Source organism: Mustela lutreola, chromosome 5, assembly GCF_030435805.1.
Source record: "Mustela lutreola isolate mMusLut2 chromosome 5, mMusLut2.pri, whole genome shotgun sequence".
Taxonomy (NCBI): domain Eukaryota; kingdom Metazoa; phylum Chordata; class Mammalia; order Carnivora; family Mustelidae; genus Mustela; species Mustela lutreola.
The window spans coordinates 59102421-59119644 of record NC_081294.1 but is presented as its reverse complement, the minus strand read 5'-3'; the positions used below and the strand labels follow the sequence as shown (position 1 = coordinate 59119644).

The following is a 17224-nucleotide window of genomic DNA, read 5'->3' as shown; positions in this document are numbered from 1 at the left end:
GGGCCCAGCAAACATCAGATCTTATTAAGATGTATCTTCAGTATTTTTCTCTGTTTAAGGAAGATAATAACACCCACCTTTCAGAACTGTTGTGAAGAGAAAGAAAAAATTAAAAAGATGGGAAGATCCTGACTCAAAGATACTGCATTTGTCAGTGTAGACCGCTGTAACAAACAGGCCTAAAATTTCAGTGGCTTTAAGAATTATTTCTTGAATGTGTCTGAGTTTTATGTAGGTAACTGGAGAGACAGGGGAGAGAAGGTCGCTATTCCACGCAGTCGTTCAAGGACTCAGACCCTTCCTGGCTGCCCTTTCTAGAGTTCTCCACTGGATTTACTGAACTCAGCCCAAACAGAGGGAAGAAAAAGAGCACAGAGGATTGGACAGGAAGTGTTACTGGTCAGGCCTGAGGGCAGTATTTATTGCCTTTACCTGTGTTAATAGTGAGAACTTGGTCATATGGTTGCCCATCCCTGCCAGGGAGACTGAGAAATGTTACGCTGTGTTCACCAGACAGAGGAGAAATGGTTTTGTGGACAATTTGCCAGTCTCTACCATGATGAGAATGGTATGGTACCCACTACTGCGGTTATTAACATAACACCAGGGTGATTCTCATGGTATCATAAGGCTCACTTGAAGAGATGGGCAACCATAACTATGCAGCCTTTACTCCTGAGAGAAGAGCCCGTTCTCACTTCATTCCTAGAATGGTTGTTTTTTGCACCTGTGAGCCATCTTTGACCATAACGATGGGACTGAGGATCTTAGGCAAGCATAGAAAGGGCATGCCATTGAGAGTCATATGAAGGGACTTCCATTGTCAATGGTAAATTAAACATTCAAAAGGTGTCTTTCTCTTCCTTTCTCTTCCATCTCCCTTTTGTTGCCAAGCAAAACACTCCAAGACTTAAAGGCTTAAGACACAGTGCTCATTTTACTATTCTCCCTCACAGTTTCTATGAGCAGGAATTCAAGAGTAGTTCAGCTGGGCGATCTGGCTCAGAGTTTCTCATAAGTCATAGCCAGATGATAGCTGGAGCTGGAGACCTCAAAGGCGTTTGGACTGGAGACCTCAAAGTCCAAGGTGTTTGTACTTCCGTGCCTGCCCTCTAGGCTGGAAACAACCAAACAGCCAGAGTGGAACTGCCGGGGCCCCTCTGGCACCTCTCTGTCTCTCCCTCTCTCTGGTCCTCTCACATGGCTGTACCAGTGGTGGCTCTAGGCCTCTGGTCTTCCCACATGGTAGCTCAGGGCTCCTGTACAAGTGCTCCAAGAGAGAGCCAGGCAGTCGCTTACTACCTTTTCTAACCCAGCCTCAGAAATTCCACAACATCATTCCTGCCCCAGGCTTGTCTAGATGGTCATGAGGCCCCACTTCCCTAGCCCACAGCTAGAACTGCAGTGGCTTCCCACCTAGTGTTCATGCTTGCATGTGGTTCTGAGCTCGTGCGAGGCTAAGATATACTGATTCTGATTCCCTCAACAGCCAAGGCTGAAGGCTAAGAAATCAGGCTGAAGTTCCAGAGTAGCCTGGACTAGAACAAGGGGAGCTGGGGGAGCGATGGGCACATGAAGTAGTATAGCCTGTTCTCCGTGTCCATTTAATTAATACCCATTTTCAGCCAAGCATGCTTGCAGTCAAGGTGTTATGTTCCTCGCCATTCTAAGGTTGCAAGTAGGAGAGGCTTCCATAAAGCATGGAGGCTCAGAAAAGTTAAGTAAAATACTAAAACTCACACAGCTGGGAGTAGGGGATAGGGAAGAGATTTGAACCCTGACCTGTCTCACCTCAGAGCCCAGAAACGTGCTCCCTGACCTCCCTCCTGGCAGGTGGGCAGTGTGTGTGCTGGCGGGCCCGGGGAGGATTTGGAAATAGGTGTCCTAGAAATGTGAGAGGGAGGGGCAGCATGAGGGGGCTGCTTGTGGTGCCAATTTACCACATATTGATCACAAAATGTACCCCCCTTCCATCTACAGGAAGATAGTGTCCTGGAGTTCCCAAGATTCATCTGTAGGCACAGGGTTTGGGGTGGTGCAGGCAGCTCCTCTCGAGGCTCTGGAATTTCAGGCCGGAAGTGGTGGGTGCAGGGGAGAAGGATGTAGTTCGACTAATGGTAGTAACAATAGCTGCCACGACTGAGTCTCTAACACATGCTCCAGGTGAACACTGTGTATGCGTCATCTCGTTTGACTTTTATAAAAGTCCTGGAGGTTGAGGTGACCACCCTGTTTGTAGATGGAGCAGCTGAGCCTCAGAGATGAGGTGAACTGCCCAGAGGTCACTCAGCAGGTGGCAGGGCAGGGATTCAAACTCAGGTCTGCTTGTCCCTGAAGCTCTGCCTCCCCAACATGGACTGTGTGCCTGGGGCAACCCCATGACCGGTCCCTCCCCCCACCCCCACCGCCAAATCCTCAGTGTTTCAGCAGCACGCTTTGTGCCCCTTCACATAATAAATATTAATTGAAAATATTGGTGCCACAGCCACCAGCACAAGCTGCTGAGATACCACGCTGGGTCCTGGTAATTAAACCCTTAGTTGCGTTGTCATATCTGCAGTTTTCGGTGTCCCCAAACATCAGTCCCGATTGAGACGGGAGTTGAGGATACTACTCAGGGTGAGCATGAGTGCGCATGCGTTCCTAGCCTCGTGCTGCTGTCTCATTCTCACACAGGCGACCTTTCTTTCTTTCCCTGGGTAGTTCTTGCTCCTCCTTTACCAGCACTCAGCTTGGTCTGGGAAGGCTATAGACTGCCTCTCTCCATCGCAGGCTAGTCAAGAAACAACTTGAGTGCTCTTTGAGGCAGCAGAAAACTGGATGAGGAAGGGAGGTGGTTCCCAGGTGAGGCTCCCCAAGGACTCACTTGATTTTTATTTTGGTATTATTTTCCAAGTCGGGAGTATAAGCCGTCTTCATAAAGTGCTAGAATCTGAAGACTGTTTCCCTGTTTCTTTGACACTGCTGCAGAGCTCACAGGTCCCTCTGAGGCTTGATGGCAGGAGGAGAGCTTCGGGTCCTGGCTAGGAAAACCCAAGGAGTAGTGACTGTGTGGATGGGGATCTGTCATAGGGAAAATGGCCTCCTTGGTTTCTGAATGTTCAGGACAAGAGCAAAGCCAGTTGACAAGTGACTTGTTGAAAGTCCAACATGGCCAAAACCCTGAGAAGTTTCTCAGAAAGGTATGGTAGATAAGAATTAGTCATTCAGCATCGTTATTAAGCACTGTAACATATTATTCATGGTTTTGGGGTTTTTTTTTTTTTGGCATCTAGTCTTAGACAATGTTAGTGAACACAGAGTATATGTACAGTTATTCATAGGCTCATTCTTGACTTTGGTTTTATCGAACCCTGGTTTTCCATTACCCATGGTGCCCTTCTCCCCAACACAAACACCACCATAATGCTTTCAGTCCTTCCATAGCAAATTCTTCTCTTTGGGACCGTCTTTAGGAGCGTAAACCTACCAATCGAGGCAGGGGCAATCCACGTAACTGTCTTTACCTAATGTATGAGATCAGCAAAGTTCCTTCTACTCTGTGCCAGGCACATACTCTCTAGATTGGGCTATGGAAGTAAAATGAGATAATACCTTTGTCCTCAGGGAGTTTGCAAACCAGCTGGAAAATAAACAAATACCTAAGTAGGTACCAAAGTCAGTCAAGATTCTTTTGGTTTCAAGTGGTAGAAAATTCAACTCGAATAGTTTTAAGACAAAATATAAGGGAGATGGGGGTAGATTGGCTCAAGTAATTTCAAAATGAGGAAGTACTCAGGCCTGGGTAGGCCCACCTCCTCACAGAACAGCACCAGGAATCAGTCTCTGTTTGACTCTGGAGAACTCTTTCTTCATAGTGGCAAAATGGTTTCTGGCAATGATGAACAGCTTGGAAACCCAGCGGGGAGAGAGCTGTTAGGAATCTGAGTCATGTATACTTTCCTGAAACAAGTACTGTGATCAGGGGGAGTAAAGATGCTTATAAGTCTAGTCTGGCTTCGGTCTGGACCTGGGAAGAGGGGTCAGCCTCAGTGACGTGACCCGATCTGAGAGTTGGGGGAGGAGACTTCCAAAGAAAGAGCTGTTACCCAGAGAAGGGGCCACAGAAGCCAGGCGGCTAAATATAGCAGGGCTCTACTACCTACATAATGGGTAGCTTATTCCATACAGTATCCTTAAGGTTGGTTGGGCATGCTCAGGGGATGACATTAATCATTGGAATTACCTTCTGCTTAACAAGCAACATTCTTTCAAGCCCGCCTGAGTTGAATAGACCATAAGTATAACCTGCAAAAAAAAAAAAAAAAAAATCTGACCCAAATTTGCTCTCTATTGCAGTGACCTGGACAGAAATAACATTACCAGGATCACCAAGATGGACTTCGCTGGGCTCAAGAACCTCCGGGTCTTGTAAGTAACACAGGGCTCTTTGATGCATTTTCATTTTCAGCTCTTCGGCCTTGTGAAAATGTTCTGCTGCCCTGACATCACACCCCCCTGCGCTGGGTGACAGGAATGTACCATTCTGTAACAGAAAACCCTTCATTCGTGTACCCAGGTTTTCACAGGTATCTCATTCTGTGTCTCCATGCTGCGGGCTGGGCTCGACCAGTGGAGGAAGTCAGGGACAGGGAAAACAGAAGGCTCTACACAAATAAATCAACATCCCCAGCTTCTAGGATGACAGCAATACCAGCTTGACTAATCATGCTACTCTTCATAGAGATTATAATTCCTGCTCCAGCCTGTGTGTTAAAAGGGTACCAGAAGGAAAGTTATTTATCTTGTTGCTTACTGGAGAGGAGAGGAGAAGGGAGAGAGAGAGTCAGGCAGGCGTCAGAGCCCCTGCTCTAGACGCACAGCTGTACAGAGACAGGTAGCAAAATTGGAGCTGGGTATTGATGCAACCGGGGAGCAAGAAATACCAGGTTTCCTTGCTAAATATTGAACACCTTCACCCATCCCTAAGTCTGTGAGTGTTGAGAATGTTTCTCACTGCTTGTCCGTTGCCAAGTGTGAGGCATTTAGAGGTACAGAAGAGAGGCAATTGGAGCCTCTTTTCTGCTTCACTCAGGGGCTGATTTTGCCCCATAGGTGTGGCTCCAGCCCAGGAACATCGTCCGGGCAATCTGGCCACTGCCTTGGTGTTTGTCAGGTAATCGTGGATAGCGAATCCCTACTAGAAGCAGCAGCCAGAGTCTTGGTATCTGAAGCCATCTTCTTCTTTTTACTAAGAGCCCATTGTAATACAAAGAATTTTATTGTAGGGATAGGAAGTACCATGTTCTGGCCCTACATCAAAATTAACTGCCCGAGTGATTTGGGGGGCATCACTATAGCTGTTTGGACCTCAGTTTTTTCATGTGTAAGTAAGTAAAGCCCTAGTTCAGCAGGGCTGCTGTGGCAAAGAACCACACAGTGGGTGGCTTGAACAACAAAATGTATTGTCTCCCAGTTTCCAAGGTCAGAAATCCAAAATCAGGGTGTCCATGGGGTTGGTCCCTTTTGAGGGCTGAGGGGGAGGATCGGATCCAGCCCCTCTTCTAGCTTCTGGTGGGGGATCCCTGGTTTCTAGATGGTTGTCTTCTCCCTGAGTCTCTCACACTGTCCTCCTCCTGTGCCATCTCTGTCTCTGTTCACATTTTCCCTTGTCACAAGTGACACCAGTCGTATTGGATTAGTGCACACCCTAATGACCCCATTTTAACTGAATTACCACAGTGAGGACAATATCTTTAAATAAGGGCACATTATGATAGCTTAGGAATTAGGACATCAGCATATGAATGGGGGGGGATATAATTCCATCCATAACAAATTGTCAGAAGTCCTCCTAACTCTCATGGTTGCACAGTTAACGCTCTATGGTTTTAACATTTTCACAAAGTCTGTTTATTCTCACCGCAACCTGTGGAATATTACTTGTATAGCATTGCTTTTCTGATGGAGAAGTAGGTAGTGGTAACAATGGTGAGGATAACCAGCAGATACATGGTACCTTTCACAGACCAAGCTCTGTGTTACATGGTTAGTAACTCCTGTCCACCCAGAGGAAACAGAGGCACAGTTGGTTAAGTTGTCCCTGCTTCACATGGCAAGGAGAAATCAGAACCCGGAATGTGTGCTTTCTAAGCTCTAGGGAAAACTGCCGTTCATTTGCATTATAGAAATTTTTGAAAACCAAGAAGGAGTAGTCGCCCCGTCTTACAAATGCAGCCCTGGTGTGCAAGTAAGCGGCTTACCTGAGTTTCCCTGAACATCAGTGTGTGGGGACACTAGGATCTGTATGTTGGCCCTCCAGATACCAGATGTTTCCTCCTTGATATATTCTCCAGCTGTGGCATGTTCATACTCCTCTCACCATCCTCAGGAGGAAAGGGCGGGCGGCAGGAGGCCGTGCCTCTACCCTCTGGCGAGTCTTTTGCCCTAAGCAGTCCCATGTTTGTCAAATGACCGGCAGCTTTCAGGAGATGCGTGGGGGTCAGAATTGAGACTGGGGTGGGTTGAGCGAATTCCGGGGCTCCGTTTTAGAGTAACTTTTATTGACGTGATAGAGGCAGTAAACTGATTGCAGGTCATTTGACAGCTTAAAAAACAAACATTGAACTTCTCTCTTTGTTTCCATTTTCCCCCTTGCATCTGTGAGAGATTTCCTTTCATACAAGTCAGAAATTTCACCTAATGCTTCATTTTCTAACCAAGTCAGAAAAGAAAACCCTTTGATTTTCTTACCATTACATCAAAAAGGCTAATAAAAATTCCAATTTCCATATCTGCTCTCTGCAAATAGAAAGTTTAAAATAATCACAAAAGATTGTATTAATATCATCTGGATGGTCTACAAAACATTGCTTTGACTCCAGTTTAATTGGCACATTCTTCTTATTTTGATAAGCAACACCAAAACACTCCCTCTCCCCCCCAACAGACTCTGTTAATATACTGTGTTTCATTATCTTCCTTATCAACTCAAAGACAATCCCATTCAAGTGGCCCTTTATTACTGTGAAAGAATCTGTTAGGTGGGATAGCTGAAATGCTTTCTCACACCAGTAAAATACCCAGACATTTAAACCATATTTTCCCTCAATCTCTTCTTTTTAGCGGAGTAACCTAGACAACTATCTTTTTTGAAAAGCTTTCATCACACCTTGGCACATTCCCTATATCTGTTTCTTATTTACAATTTATAGTGAAGCCAGGAAAGACTCAACAGTCTTGAATAATTTGAGCTTGCCACATATTTCCGTGCAGAACTTTTAATACAGCGCAAGTGAATGGGCAAAAGCAGATAAAATGGAGATTGGGGGACTTTGGTCTCATCCCAAGGCAGTTTACCCCAAATAAAGTACATTCAAGGAGAAATAGAAGAATTGCCCATAACAATTCTTTCTCCCACGGGGTGAGAGTAGGAAAAGATCTCTTCTGGTGTTTTATCAATTACATTTCGTTTCTTAGTCGTCTGTTGCAAGAATTCTGCTATGCCCACAATGTGGGAGCCAGCTTTATGCCAAATGGGGTTAATAAAAGAGTTAAACTCCTCCCCAGCCATCATCACATGGGGCGATTTCCGATTCTGATCCAGTGTTAAAACTAAAAAAAATCAATGCTAAAAGAGCCGAAAATGAACACAGTCTGTGTGCCTCTAACTCAGAACAGACTCAAACCATGGACAGCCTTTCTGGGCATCCAACCTTTCCTGGATCCCTGACTGCCTGCCTCTGGTCAGTAGAATGAGAGCGAAAGCAATGGCGTTAGTCCAAGCTCCTGCACTGCATCTCAGCCTGCAAGTCTGGATGGAAGGTTCCCAGCTGCTTCATTCGTTCGTTTGTTTGTTCAGTTGTTGATCAGATGTTGATTATTTACTGCACCTTTAAAAGTCAGGTACTAGGCTAGACTCTCATAGGTCTAGGAAGTAGATCTAGAAAGGGACCCCAGTTACCTTACCAGCCAGGATTCCAGGAGGAAAGAGATAACACTCACTCAGGACAAATAAGGAGAGCTAAATAAGGAATTATTTACAAAGGTGTGGGCAAAGTTAAGGGAAACCAAGAAGACGTGGTGCAGTTTCCTGGGGCTAGCAATAAGGAGCTACACCAGTACTCTGGGCCTCAGTGGTCCCACCAAGGTAGGAACTACCTGGCAGGATCTGTGGTCTTAGGTAGAGAGACACAGTCAAGCTGAAGTTACTTGGCAGGGAAGGAGGTGGGAATAAATCCCGGGATATCCCTCCATCTCACCCTCTTATTTTCTTCTGGTTCCTTCCATTGGCTGGTTCAACTAGAAACCAGAGTCCAAGAAGCTTCTCAAAGTGATAAAAATTAGCCTCCTAGCCTGAGCAAAGTAGAAAAGGGGCAGATATCTAATACAGATGTCTTTGCTTTTTTTGGCTCTCCTTTCTGAAAGAAGCTAGTAGTGTTAGATTAATTAGTACAGAACTAAAAGATTCATCAGCAGTTGGAGTTAAACTCCTTCAGAAACCTAGCAAGAATATCACACTCAGTCACTGTAGTGTTTGCTCTTTGTTATAATTGGGAACTTATGACAACAAGCACTGTGGATTGATTGATAGTAAACACCCAGCTAAACAAATCCCCAGTCACTAATATTGAACTGGTTCCCTGTTTAGTGAGATGTGCTAGTGTGAGTCTGTTGGCATTCCAAGGCCCTCCTCGCCATATGGCAGGATAGAGGAAAAGACAAGGGAAGGAAAAAGAACATTTATTAAGCCTCTGATTGTACTCCAGATCCTGGACTAGATAATTTACACACCTTATTCCATTTTTACCCTCACAAGGACTTAGGAGATTTTTTTTTTTTTTTAAATTTTACAAATGAGGAAACAGAGTCCCTGAGAGGTTGACTGAATAACCCAGTGTCACACCATCAGCTGGTGAGAAAGCAAGATAGGGGTTTCACACCAGATTTGACAAGCACACTAAACTGGGGGTTAGAGAGCCTGTCCTAGATGACTGTGTCACTTTATCTGAATAATTTCTCCCTGAGCAAGTCTCTTAGCCTCCCTGCTTCATGGTGTCCACATCTGTTAAGTGAGAAGATAGTGAGGGGCCAGAGCAACATGAAGGTATGAACTGGAGTGGGCGAGGACTGAGACAGACTGAGGGGCTCTTGTGCCTTGCCTGACCCCATACTTAGTTCCCACCACTTGTTGGTATTTGGAAATACAGGAGCTGGGTTTTTAAAAGGAGCTTCTTTTGTGATACGGCTGTGTGTGTGTGATATTGATTTTTAATTGTTTGCAAAAAACTCATCAAAAATGTAAAATGTCATTGAACCCAAACAAAATCCCTTATCACACTGGTAGTCTGAGTCAGACACATCATATGCCCTAGACTAGCTTTTCCCTTGATAGAAAATCATATGTTTTGTGGCCCCAAGGCATCTTTAGTTTTTCATTATTGAAAAGCCTTTTTTAAGTGGCTGCTGCACTAGGCAACGGTGTTAGGGTGAAGAGTATAATAATAAACAGAAGTTCTTACCCTCTTAGTCCTTAGGCATCTTGGGGAAGATGAATTTAAAAATAAACACCAGGACCCCAGTGTTAAGCCCCAAAAGTACGGAGGTTATGAAATGCCTCGGAGACGTGGGGCTGGCATGGATGGAATCATTTTGAGATGAAGGTCAAGCTTCCTTAAAGCTGCCTCCCATCCTTCTGCTTTTCCTTTAGGTGCTCGGGGCACCTCTCCTTCTGCCTAATCCAGGGGCACCCACAGCCCTTCCTAAACTCCTCCTTCCAAAGACTCATCTTTCAAACATAGTTGCATCTCCCTAAGTCTTATTCAGCCAGCAGGATTGGTTCTGGATGAAAACTGGGCAACCTCACTGCTTTCCTTCTCTCATTGCTTCCCTTAGCCTAAAGCTAATCCAATTTAAGCTGCCATTGTGTGTGTGTGTGTGTGTGTGTGTGTGTGTGTGTGTAAGTTAGGGAAACAAATATTTCATTGTATACTCAGTTCTTAGGATATGCACTTAAGCAAAGTGTTTAGGTTTTTAATCATCTGCATGGAGGACTTTGGAGGTCAGCGGAGTCTGTGGCTGGTCTAGCTTTTGTGACCATCACCCTCAACGTTGGGAATGGCCAGGCTCTGGGTGAGGAGATTTCCTGGCACAGACTGTTGTCCAACAGTAAGGTCACTCTTTCTACTAGGTGACCCACAGACAGAGTACACAGAGAAGGCCCTCTTTAATGAAGTATTTTTATATCCCTAGAGGAGGGAGCTCCAAGGGAAGAGATGCTGAATATCTGTGTGGTTTTTATAAGAAGCAGCTTTTACCTCTTCTTTTTCTGTGCAACATCCTGCAGTGCTTGGGGGGACATTTGCTGAGAACATTCTTAAAATAGAGGCATGGAAACCAATCTGTCAGGTAGAAGTGTGCAGGCGGCGAAACCCTGGTTACCGTGACACCAAGCTGGCATGTGAATTATCTTGTCCCACCAGACTGATCCTGGCTTGGGGTGGGGGGCGGGGCAGAGTGTTGTGGGAAGGGCTGAGTGACCCTGCCTGCTGGGCCCAGAGCCTAGCACCAAGACCCTTCAGGCCCCTTGTCCTTGACCGCTGCTGTTTCTTTGGTTCTAGGCATCTGGAAGACAACCAGGTCAGCGTCATCGAGAGAGGCGCCTTCCAGGATTTGAAGCAGCTGGAGCGATTGTAAGTATAATACAAACTCCTTTCTTGAAAAGTCTTTTTTTTTTTTGGTAAATTGACTTCATTGCGACCTTGCCAAAAAAAGTCTCCAATGCTTAATGAAATGTTTGCTCTTTCATTTAAAGCATTTTAGATACATGTTAAAGAGACATGGAGATCCTTTTAAACTCTTTCTCTTTATTTTATTTTAATTTTTTTTTAAACTTCTTTTCTTTAAAAGATGCTAGGATTGGCATCTGGGGTGTATTTTTCTTCTTCCCAGGCTTGAGCTGTTGCTATCGATATCTGTACATGGCGCTGGTCCTTGCCCAAGCCTCTTCCCTTTTGCAGAGGGTGGAAGCCAGCAGTGGGTTTCGCTGTCATGGAGGCCAGTGTTGGATACTCGCTATTTCGCTGCCCCCTCCTCCCAGAGCCGCCCCCGCCCCTCACGGGAGAGCAAGGACGGGAGAGTGGGCAGGACCTTCAGTGTGCCTGCATCTCCACTGAGCATCAGCCTGTCAGGAAGCCCACATGTTTCCACAAGAGAATGTAGTGCCAGGGTTTAAAAATAGGCTGCTATTCTATCAGAGGGAGAGATGAAGACAGTGGGGATGGAGATGGATGAAGCCTCCATTTGTTGTGATGATTAATGCTTTTGCAGAAAACTCTTGGGTCACTCGGATGGGGCTGCTCCTTAGATGGTTAAGTGGGCAGCTTCACCTTTCCTCAGTTAATCACATCTGGCAGCTCGTAACATCTGGATATTTGCTTCCTGCCCTCTAAGTGGGGCCTGTCCCCAAGAGCACTTAGTCATGCCAGTGGGCGGTTCTCCTCCACGTTTCCCTCTGCATCCTGGTTGGCCTGACATTTCAGCCTCTTTATCCTGCCGTTGGGTGCAGGGCTGCCACAACTCACTGCTCCAGCAGCCTACCTAGAAGGTTCCTGCTCGAGTTACCTGTCCTGTCGCCACATCTCGTCTACAGAGATGGGCATGGGTCAGGTGGAGGGCCTGCCACCAACGTGCTGGCTTTATCATCTGCCACCTTTTCCCTTGGACTCCTTGCATCTAGGGCGACACGGGTATTATCCAGCAGAATCCGGTACTCCCCCCTGCTTTGTGTGAACCCTCTCCTTTACTGCTCTCCATCTGGGTTAAAGGTCAGCGTATGTTTCTGTTGTTGGTTTAAAAAATATGACATTTATTTCTTATAAAGGAAAAGAGTTCTAAAAATAATAAATGCTGCCTCTGTTTATGCTTATATTTTTAAGTTGCTTCAAACCTAAATTCTCCTTATTTAGACTAAGGGAAAAAGAAGTATTTGTTGAACCTGGTTCTTTTTGTATGAGGTAGTAAACATTTCTGTGGAAGAGTAAATATACAGTTCTTTGTGAAAAGGCCACGTCTTGCTTAGTCTTCTGATTAGAAAGGTAAATAAACTCCTAATTTATTCATTCCATGATTGTGGGGAGGGAACTAATTGATCATTGAGTACCTTGGACATGCTTGGAACTATGCCGATGTTTTGTATGCTATCTGTTGTTTTATCCCCACTAAATTCCTATGAGGTGTTATTACCCTCATTTTGCAGATGAAGAAACAGAGGCCCAGGGAGTTGAAGCCAAAGAATTGTCAGGGGTGGGGGTGGGGAGCCAAGATTCAAAGCCACATCTGTCTGACATCAAAGCCCACGGCCTTTCATAGTTCTGTGCTGCGAACATTAGATGAAGTGTGATCTTTAGCAATGGCCCTGCAAATAGCCTCTCACATACCCACTTAGCTCCGGGGACTATCAGCGAAATATGCTGGCTAAAAGATGCTTTTCTTCGGGTTGGTGAACACAGCAGCCCTGTACCCAACTGCAGGAGAAAGAGGCTGAAATGTCAGGCCAACCTGGACCCAGCAGCTTGCAGTCGCAGGGTAAACCTGGCTGTTTCTCCACTTTTGTGTAATAGGAGGCAAACGCTCACTGCTCTACTAGATAAACCCTCAGTTCTTACAGCTGAATGCAGAAGTTGACTTCTTGTTCATATCCAACCCAGGAAGGGTGTTCTTGGTTGCTGGACCTCTCTCCTCCAAGGGGAGACTCAAGAACACAGGCTCCTTTCATTCCTCGGCTCTGCCATCTTTAAACAGTGGCTACCAAGGAACCAATGTGTGTGTCTGAATCAAACCACTGGAAGGGAAAACAGCATGAAGGATTGCACATGGGAGGTTTCTAGGGGCCAGACCTGGAAAGAGTACATATGACTTCCCCTGTTACATACCTTGGATTAGGAATTGTTCACACGGCCACAGTATGCTGCAGAAGAGGCTGGGAAAAGTAGTCAGGGTGTATGCCCAGGAAGTAGAGGACCAAAATGAGTGAACAGGTAACCTGTCTCTGACTTACACTGCAAGTGGTTTAAAGAAGTACTTGGACAGGAAGGAGAATGAAAGCATAGGTGGCTGGACCAGTATGCACAGTTGGATGGACCCCCTTAGTTAAGGCTTTCCAGTGTCAACAAGAGAGGGTGTGTGTGACATTATCCTGACGTGTTAATCTGGTGTTGCTTATCCGTTGGGTCCCCAAACAGACTGAGAGCTATAGAATGGGAAAACTGAATGTGTCTGTGGCTAACAGCTAAAGAATTAGATGGCTGAGGGTGTCCTCTGTAGCTCCCACTCCTGACTTGCCTTACTGGTGTCTCTATATTTGGTAGTAGATTTATCTTTATCGATCTTACTCTGAAATAAAGCCTGGAAATTATATGGGTTTTGATAATTCATTTCTGAAGTATTGATTTTCATTATGAATGGCCTTTATTCATTTGATCTCTTGTGCCTTCCTGGGAAAGGGGAGAGAAATCTGTCCCTCAGGTCTCCAGTCAGAGTTCTCCATTATTCCATGAAATGGCCTCTGCTGCAGAATAAGTTGCGTGTCTCTCCTCACATACAACAGTGATTGTTCTTTTTTTTTTTTTTACAGTGATTGTTCTTATCACAGCGCTTATCATGCCATCTATTAATTCCATATTTGCCTATTGTCTCTCTCCAAAACCACAAGTATGTTGAAGTCAGAAATCATGTTTCATTAGGTCTTAATCTCAAAGCTTTGCACAAGGCATGATAATAAGTACTTGTGGAATACTTATCAAATACTTGGGTTTTTGTTCTATACTAATGGCTCTGAACTGGAACCAATTCCCCCCACCTCTCACCCAGGGGACACTTGGCAATGTCTTGAGATATTTTTGGTTGTTGACAATAGGATATGCTGCTGGTATATAATGGGTAAAGGTTAGAAATGCTGTTGAAGCACATTCTACAATGTACAAGACAGCTCCCACAACAGAAAATTACCGGGTTCAGAGTGTTAACAGTACTGAGGTTGAGAAATTCTGCTCTTTACCTACTATGTATCAGATGGTATTATAGACACTTGACATATGCCATCTCATTTAATCCATACAACAATTTTTCAAATTTAGAATTCTGTGTCCTTGATGTGACAATATATAATTCAAAACATTGGCTTTAAAGTATTGTTGCTAAGTATGTCTCCCCTACATCTAATTTAGCTACATCTCACTTTTGGTTTCTGAAGAGTAGACAGGATAGAGGACCAAGTTAAATGAAGGAACTAAGAGGAACAAGTAAATCCTATAGATGGAACATTCTACAAGACAGCTGCCTTGGTCTCTTCAAAAATGTCATGAATGAGATGGAAGCTAACTGTTGTAGATTAAAAGACACTTAAGATAGAAACAGTAGCAAAAAGTTGGGAGGGTCAATGGAATATAAGTGTTCTAAGATCTTTGAATTGTCCAGGAAGTGATAATAGCATAAAAGTTTATTGCCTTATTAAATCATGGATGCATGTTGCAACCTGTAGGATAACCTCTAAAAAGAACAGTTTAAACAACATAATAACCTAATAGAGGGAGTAAGGACATAGAATGATACAAAGAAAAATATGGTTAATTCAAATAAGGGATAAAGGAAAGAAAAGGAACATTGAACAAATGAGACAAAGAGAAGACAAATAGTAAGATGATTGTAAACACAAAAATATCATAATTATTGTGTATGTAAATGTATTAATCCTCCACTTAAAAGACAGAGTGGATAAAAAAACAAACAATAATTATATGCTTCTTAAGAAGACAAACATCAAACAAGAAGATAGAGAAAAATTGAAAGTAAAAGGGTGGGAAAGATATCATGAATACTAACCAAAAGAAGGATGCTGTGGCTTTATTAATACTACATAAAATAGACTTACTTCTTAAAGTTTATTTATTTGAGAGAGAGAGGGAACACACAAAACTAGTGAAAGTATTAGAACTAGTGAGAGAGTACCTGAATTGAGTGGAAGACCAGAGGGAGAGGGAGAAGCAGGCTTCCTGCTAAGCAGGGAGCCCCAATGTGGAGCTCAATCCCACGACACTGGGATTATGACCTGAGCTGAAGGACAGATGCTTAATTGCCTGAGTAACCTAGGTACCCAGTCTATCATAAAATAAACTTAAAAAAAATTATTGGAGAGAAAGAGGGCTATTTCAAAATGACAAAGGAATAAATACACCAGAAAGGAATCTGTATTTTTATGTGTAAAAACATAGCCTAGCGATAAATAAAGCAAATATTGACAGGATTAGGAAGATAGACAAGTTTACATTCTTAGTTAAGATACTGTTCTTATAATTAATGGGATAAGGAGATATAATCATTAGTAACAATCTGGAGTATTATAATATTAGTAACAATTTAAAATACTATTAGTAACAATATGGAACAATATGACAAAGTTTGCAAACCTGACCTAACTGATACTTAGAAAATACTGCAACCAGAAAAATGTAGAATAAACATTTTTTTCAAGTGGGTATGAAACTCTTATTAAGCATGGATCTACAAAGCAGGTCTCAAAAATATCAAATGGTTGAAGTCATATGGTCTATTTTCTTTGGCCACAGCAGAAATATTCAAGTCAATAAGAAAACAATAACTAGAAAATTGCAAAATACTTGGAAATTGAGTAATATACTTCAAAGTAACATCTGAATCAAAGAACATATCATAGGGGAAATTGGGAGATATATTTTCTGGATGTTATTAAACATACAACATATTACAATGTGTCAATTTTAGCAAAAGCCATGCTCAGAAAATGGATAGAAGGAGCACGTGTACCCAAATGTTTATAACAGCAATGTCCACAATACCCAAACTATGGAAAGAACCTAGATGTCCATCAACATATGACTGGATTAAGAAGATGTGAGATATATAGATAGATAGATATAATGGAATACTATGCAGCCATCAAAAGAAATGAAATCTTGCCATTTGCAACGATGTGGATGGAACTAGAGGGTATTATGCCAAGTGAAATAAGTCAATCAGAGAAAGACAATTATCATACGATTTCCCTGATATGAGGAATTTGAGAGGCAATGTGGGGGGCTTGGGGGGGTAGGGAAGGAAAAAATGAAAAAAGAGGGGATCGGGAGGGAGACAAACCATAAGAGACTCTTAATCTCACAAAACAAACTGAGGGTTGCTGGGGTGTGGGGGTAAGTGATAGGGTGATTGGGTTATAGACATTGGTGAGGGTATGTGCTATGGTGAGTGCTGTGAAGTGTGTAAGCCTGACGAATCACAGACCTGTATCCTTGGGGCAAGTAATACATTATATGCTAATAAAAGAAAGAAGAAAATGGATAGCCTTTAAGTTACATCATTCAATTTATGACTTATGTATGCTATCATATATTTTAAAAGAAGTAAGGATAATTATTTTCTTTTTCTTTTTTATTATGTTCATTTAGCCAACATATAATACATCATTAGTTTTTGATGTAGTGTTCAAGGATTCATTAGTTGCCTGTAACACCCAGTGCTCCTCAACACATGTGCTCTCCTTAATACCCATCACCCAAATAAAATCTTGATGAAAGTATCCATCTCAAGAAACTAGAAAAAGAACAAAGTAAAAGGAAGAAATCAGGAAGAGCAGAAGTATATGAACTAGAATCATATGTAAAGTGTTTAAGAACTCTGAAAAGCCAAACTTTCATTCTTGACACAATAAAATCACAAAAACTAGCAAGACTAATCAGAAAACAGAAAAGAAAGAAGACCAAATTGCCTATATAAAGGATAAAAAGGAGAACATATCTATGAATTTTACAGATTAAAGTGATGAGTAGATTTTGAAGAATGTTAGTTCAGTGATTTTAAAGATTAAGTGGAATTGAAAACTGAAGCAAGGAGGAATAGAAAGTCTATATAGTCCTATATCTATTAAAGAAATTAAATCTTTAATTAAAATGTTCCACCTAACAATCAAGACTCAGATGACTTCACTAGGGAATTTTACCAAAGCTTTAAGGAATAAATAATATCAACTTAACATAAATTGATTCTATAAAAAGAATAGATGTTTGTCATTTGGACAATATAATTTTTTTTTCTCCCAACCAGAGAGTGGGGGATTCTTGTGTGACTGCCAAGCAGGGCACTGGTTACTTGAGCTTTATGGTCCATGAGCAGCGGGACCCAGGCCGAGGTTGGGCATTACAGGGTCTCAGCTCCT

General features: G+C 43.2%; 1 protein-coding gene across 1 annotated transcript in view; it reads left to right on the top strand.

Annotated features, from left to right (window-relative positions):
• SLIT3 (slit guidance ligand 3) overlaps positions 1 to 17224 on the top strand; it is a 589205-nt gene that overhangs the window by 41010 nt on the left and 530971 nt on the right. The window contains exons 2-3 of the mRNA XM_059174255.1: positions 4339 to 4410; positions 10599 to 10670. Of these exons, the coding sequence (XP_059030238.1) occupies positions 4339 to 4410; positions 10599 to 10670 (144 nt within the window). The remainder of the gene's footprint in view (positions 1 to 4338; positions 4411 to 10598; positions 10671 to 17224) is intronic.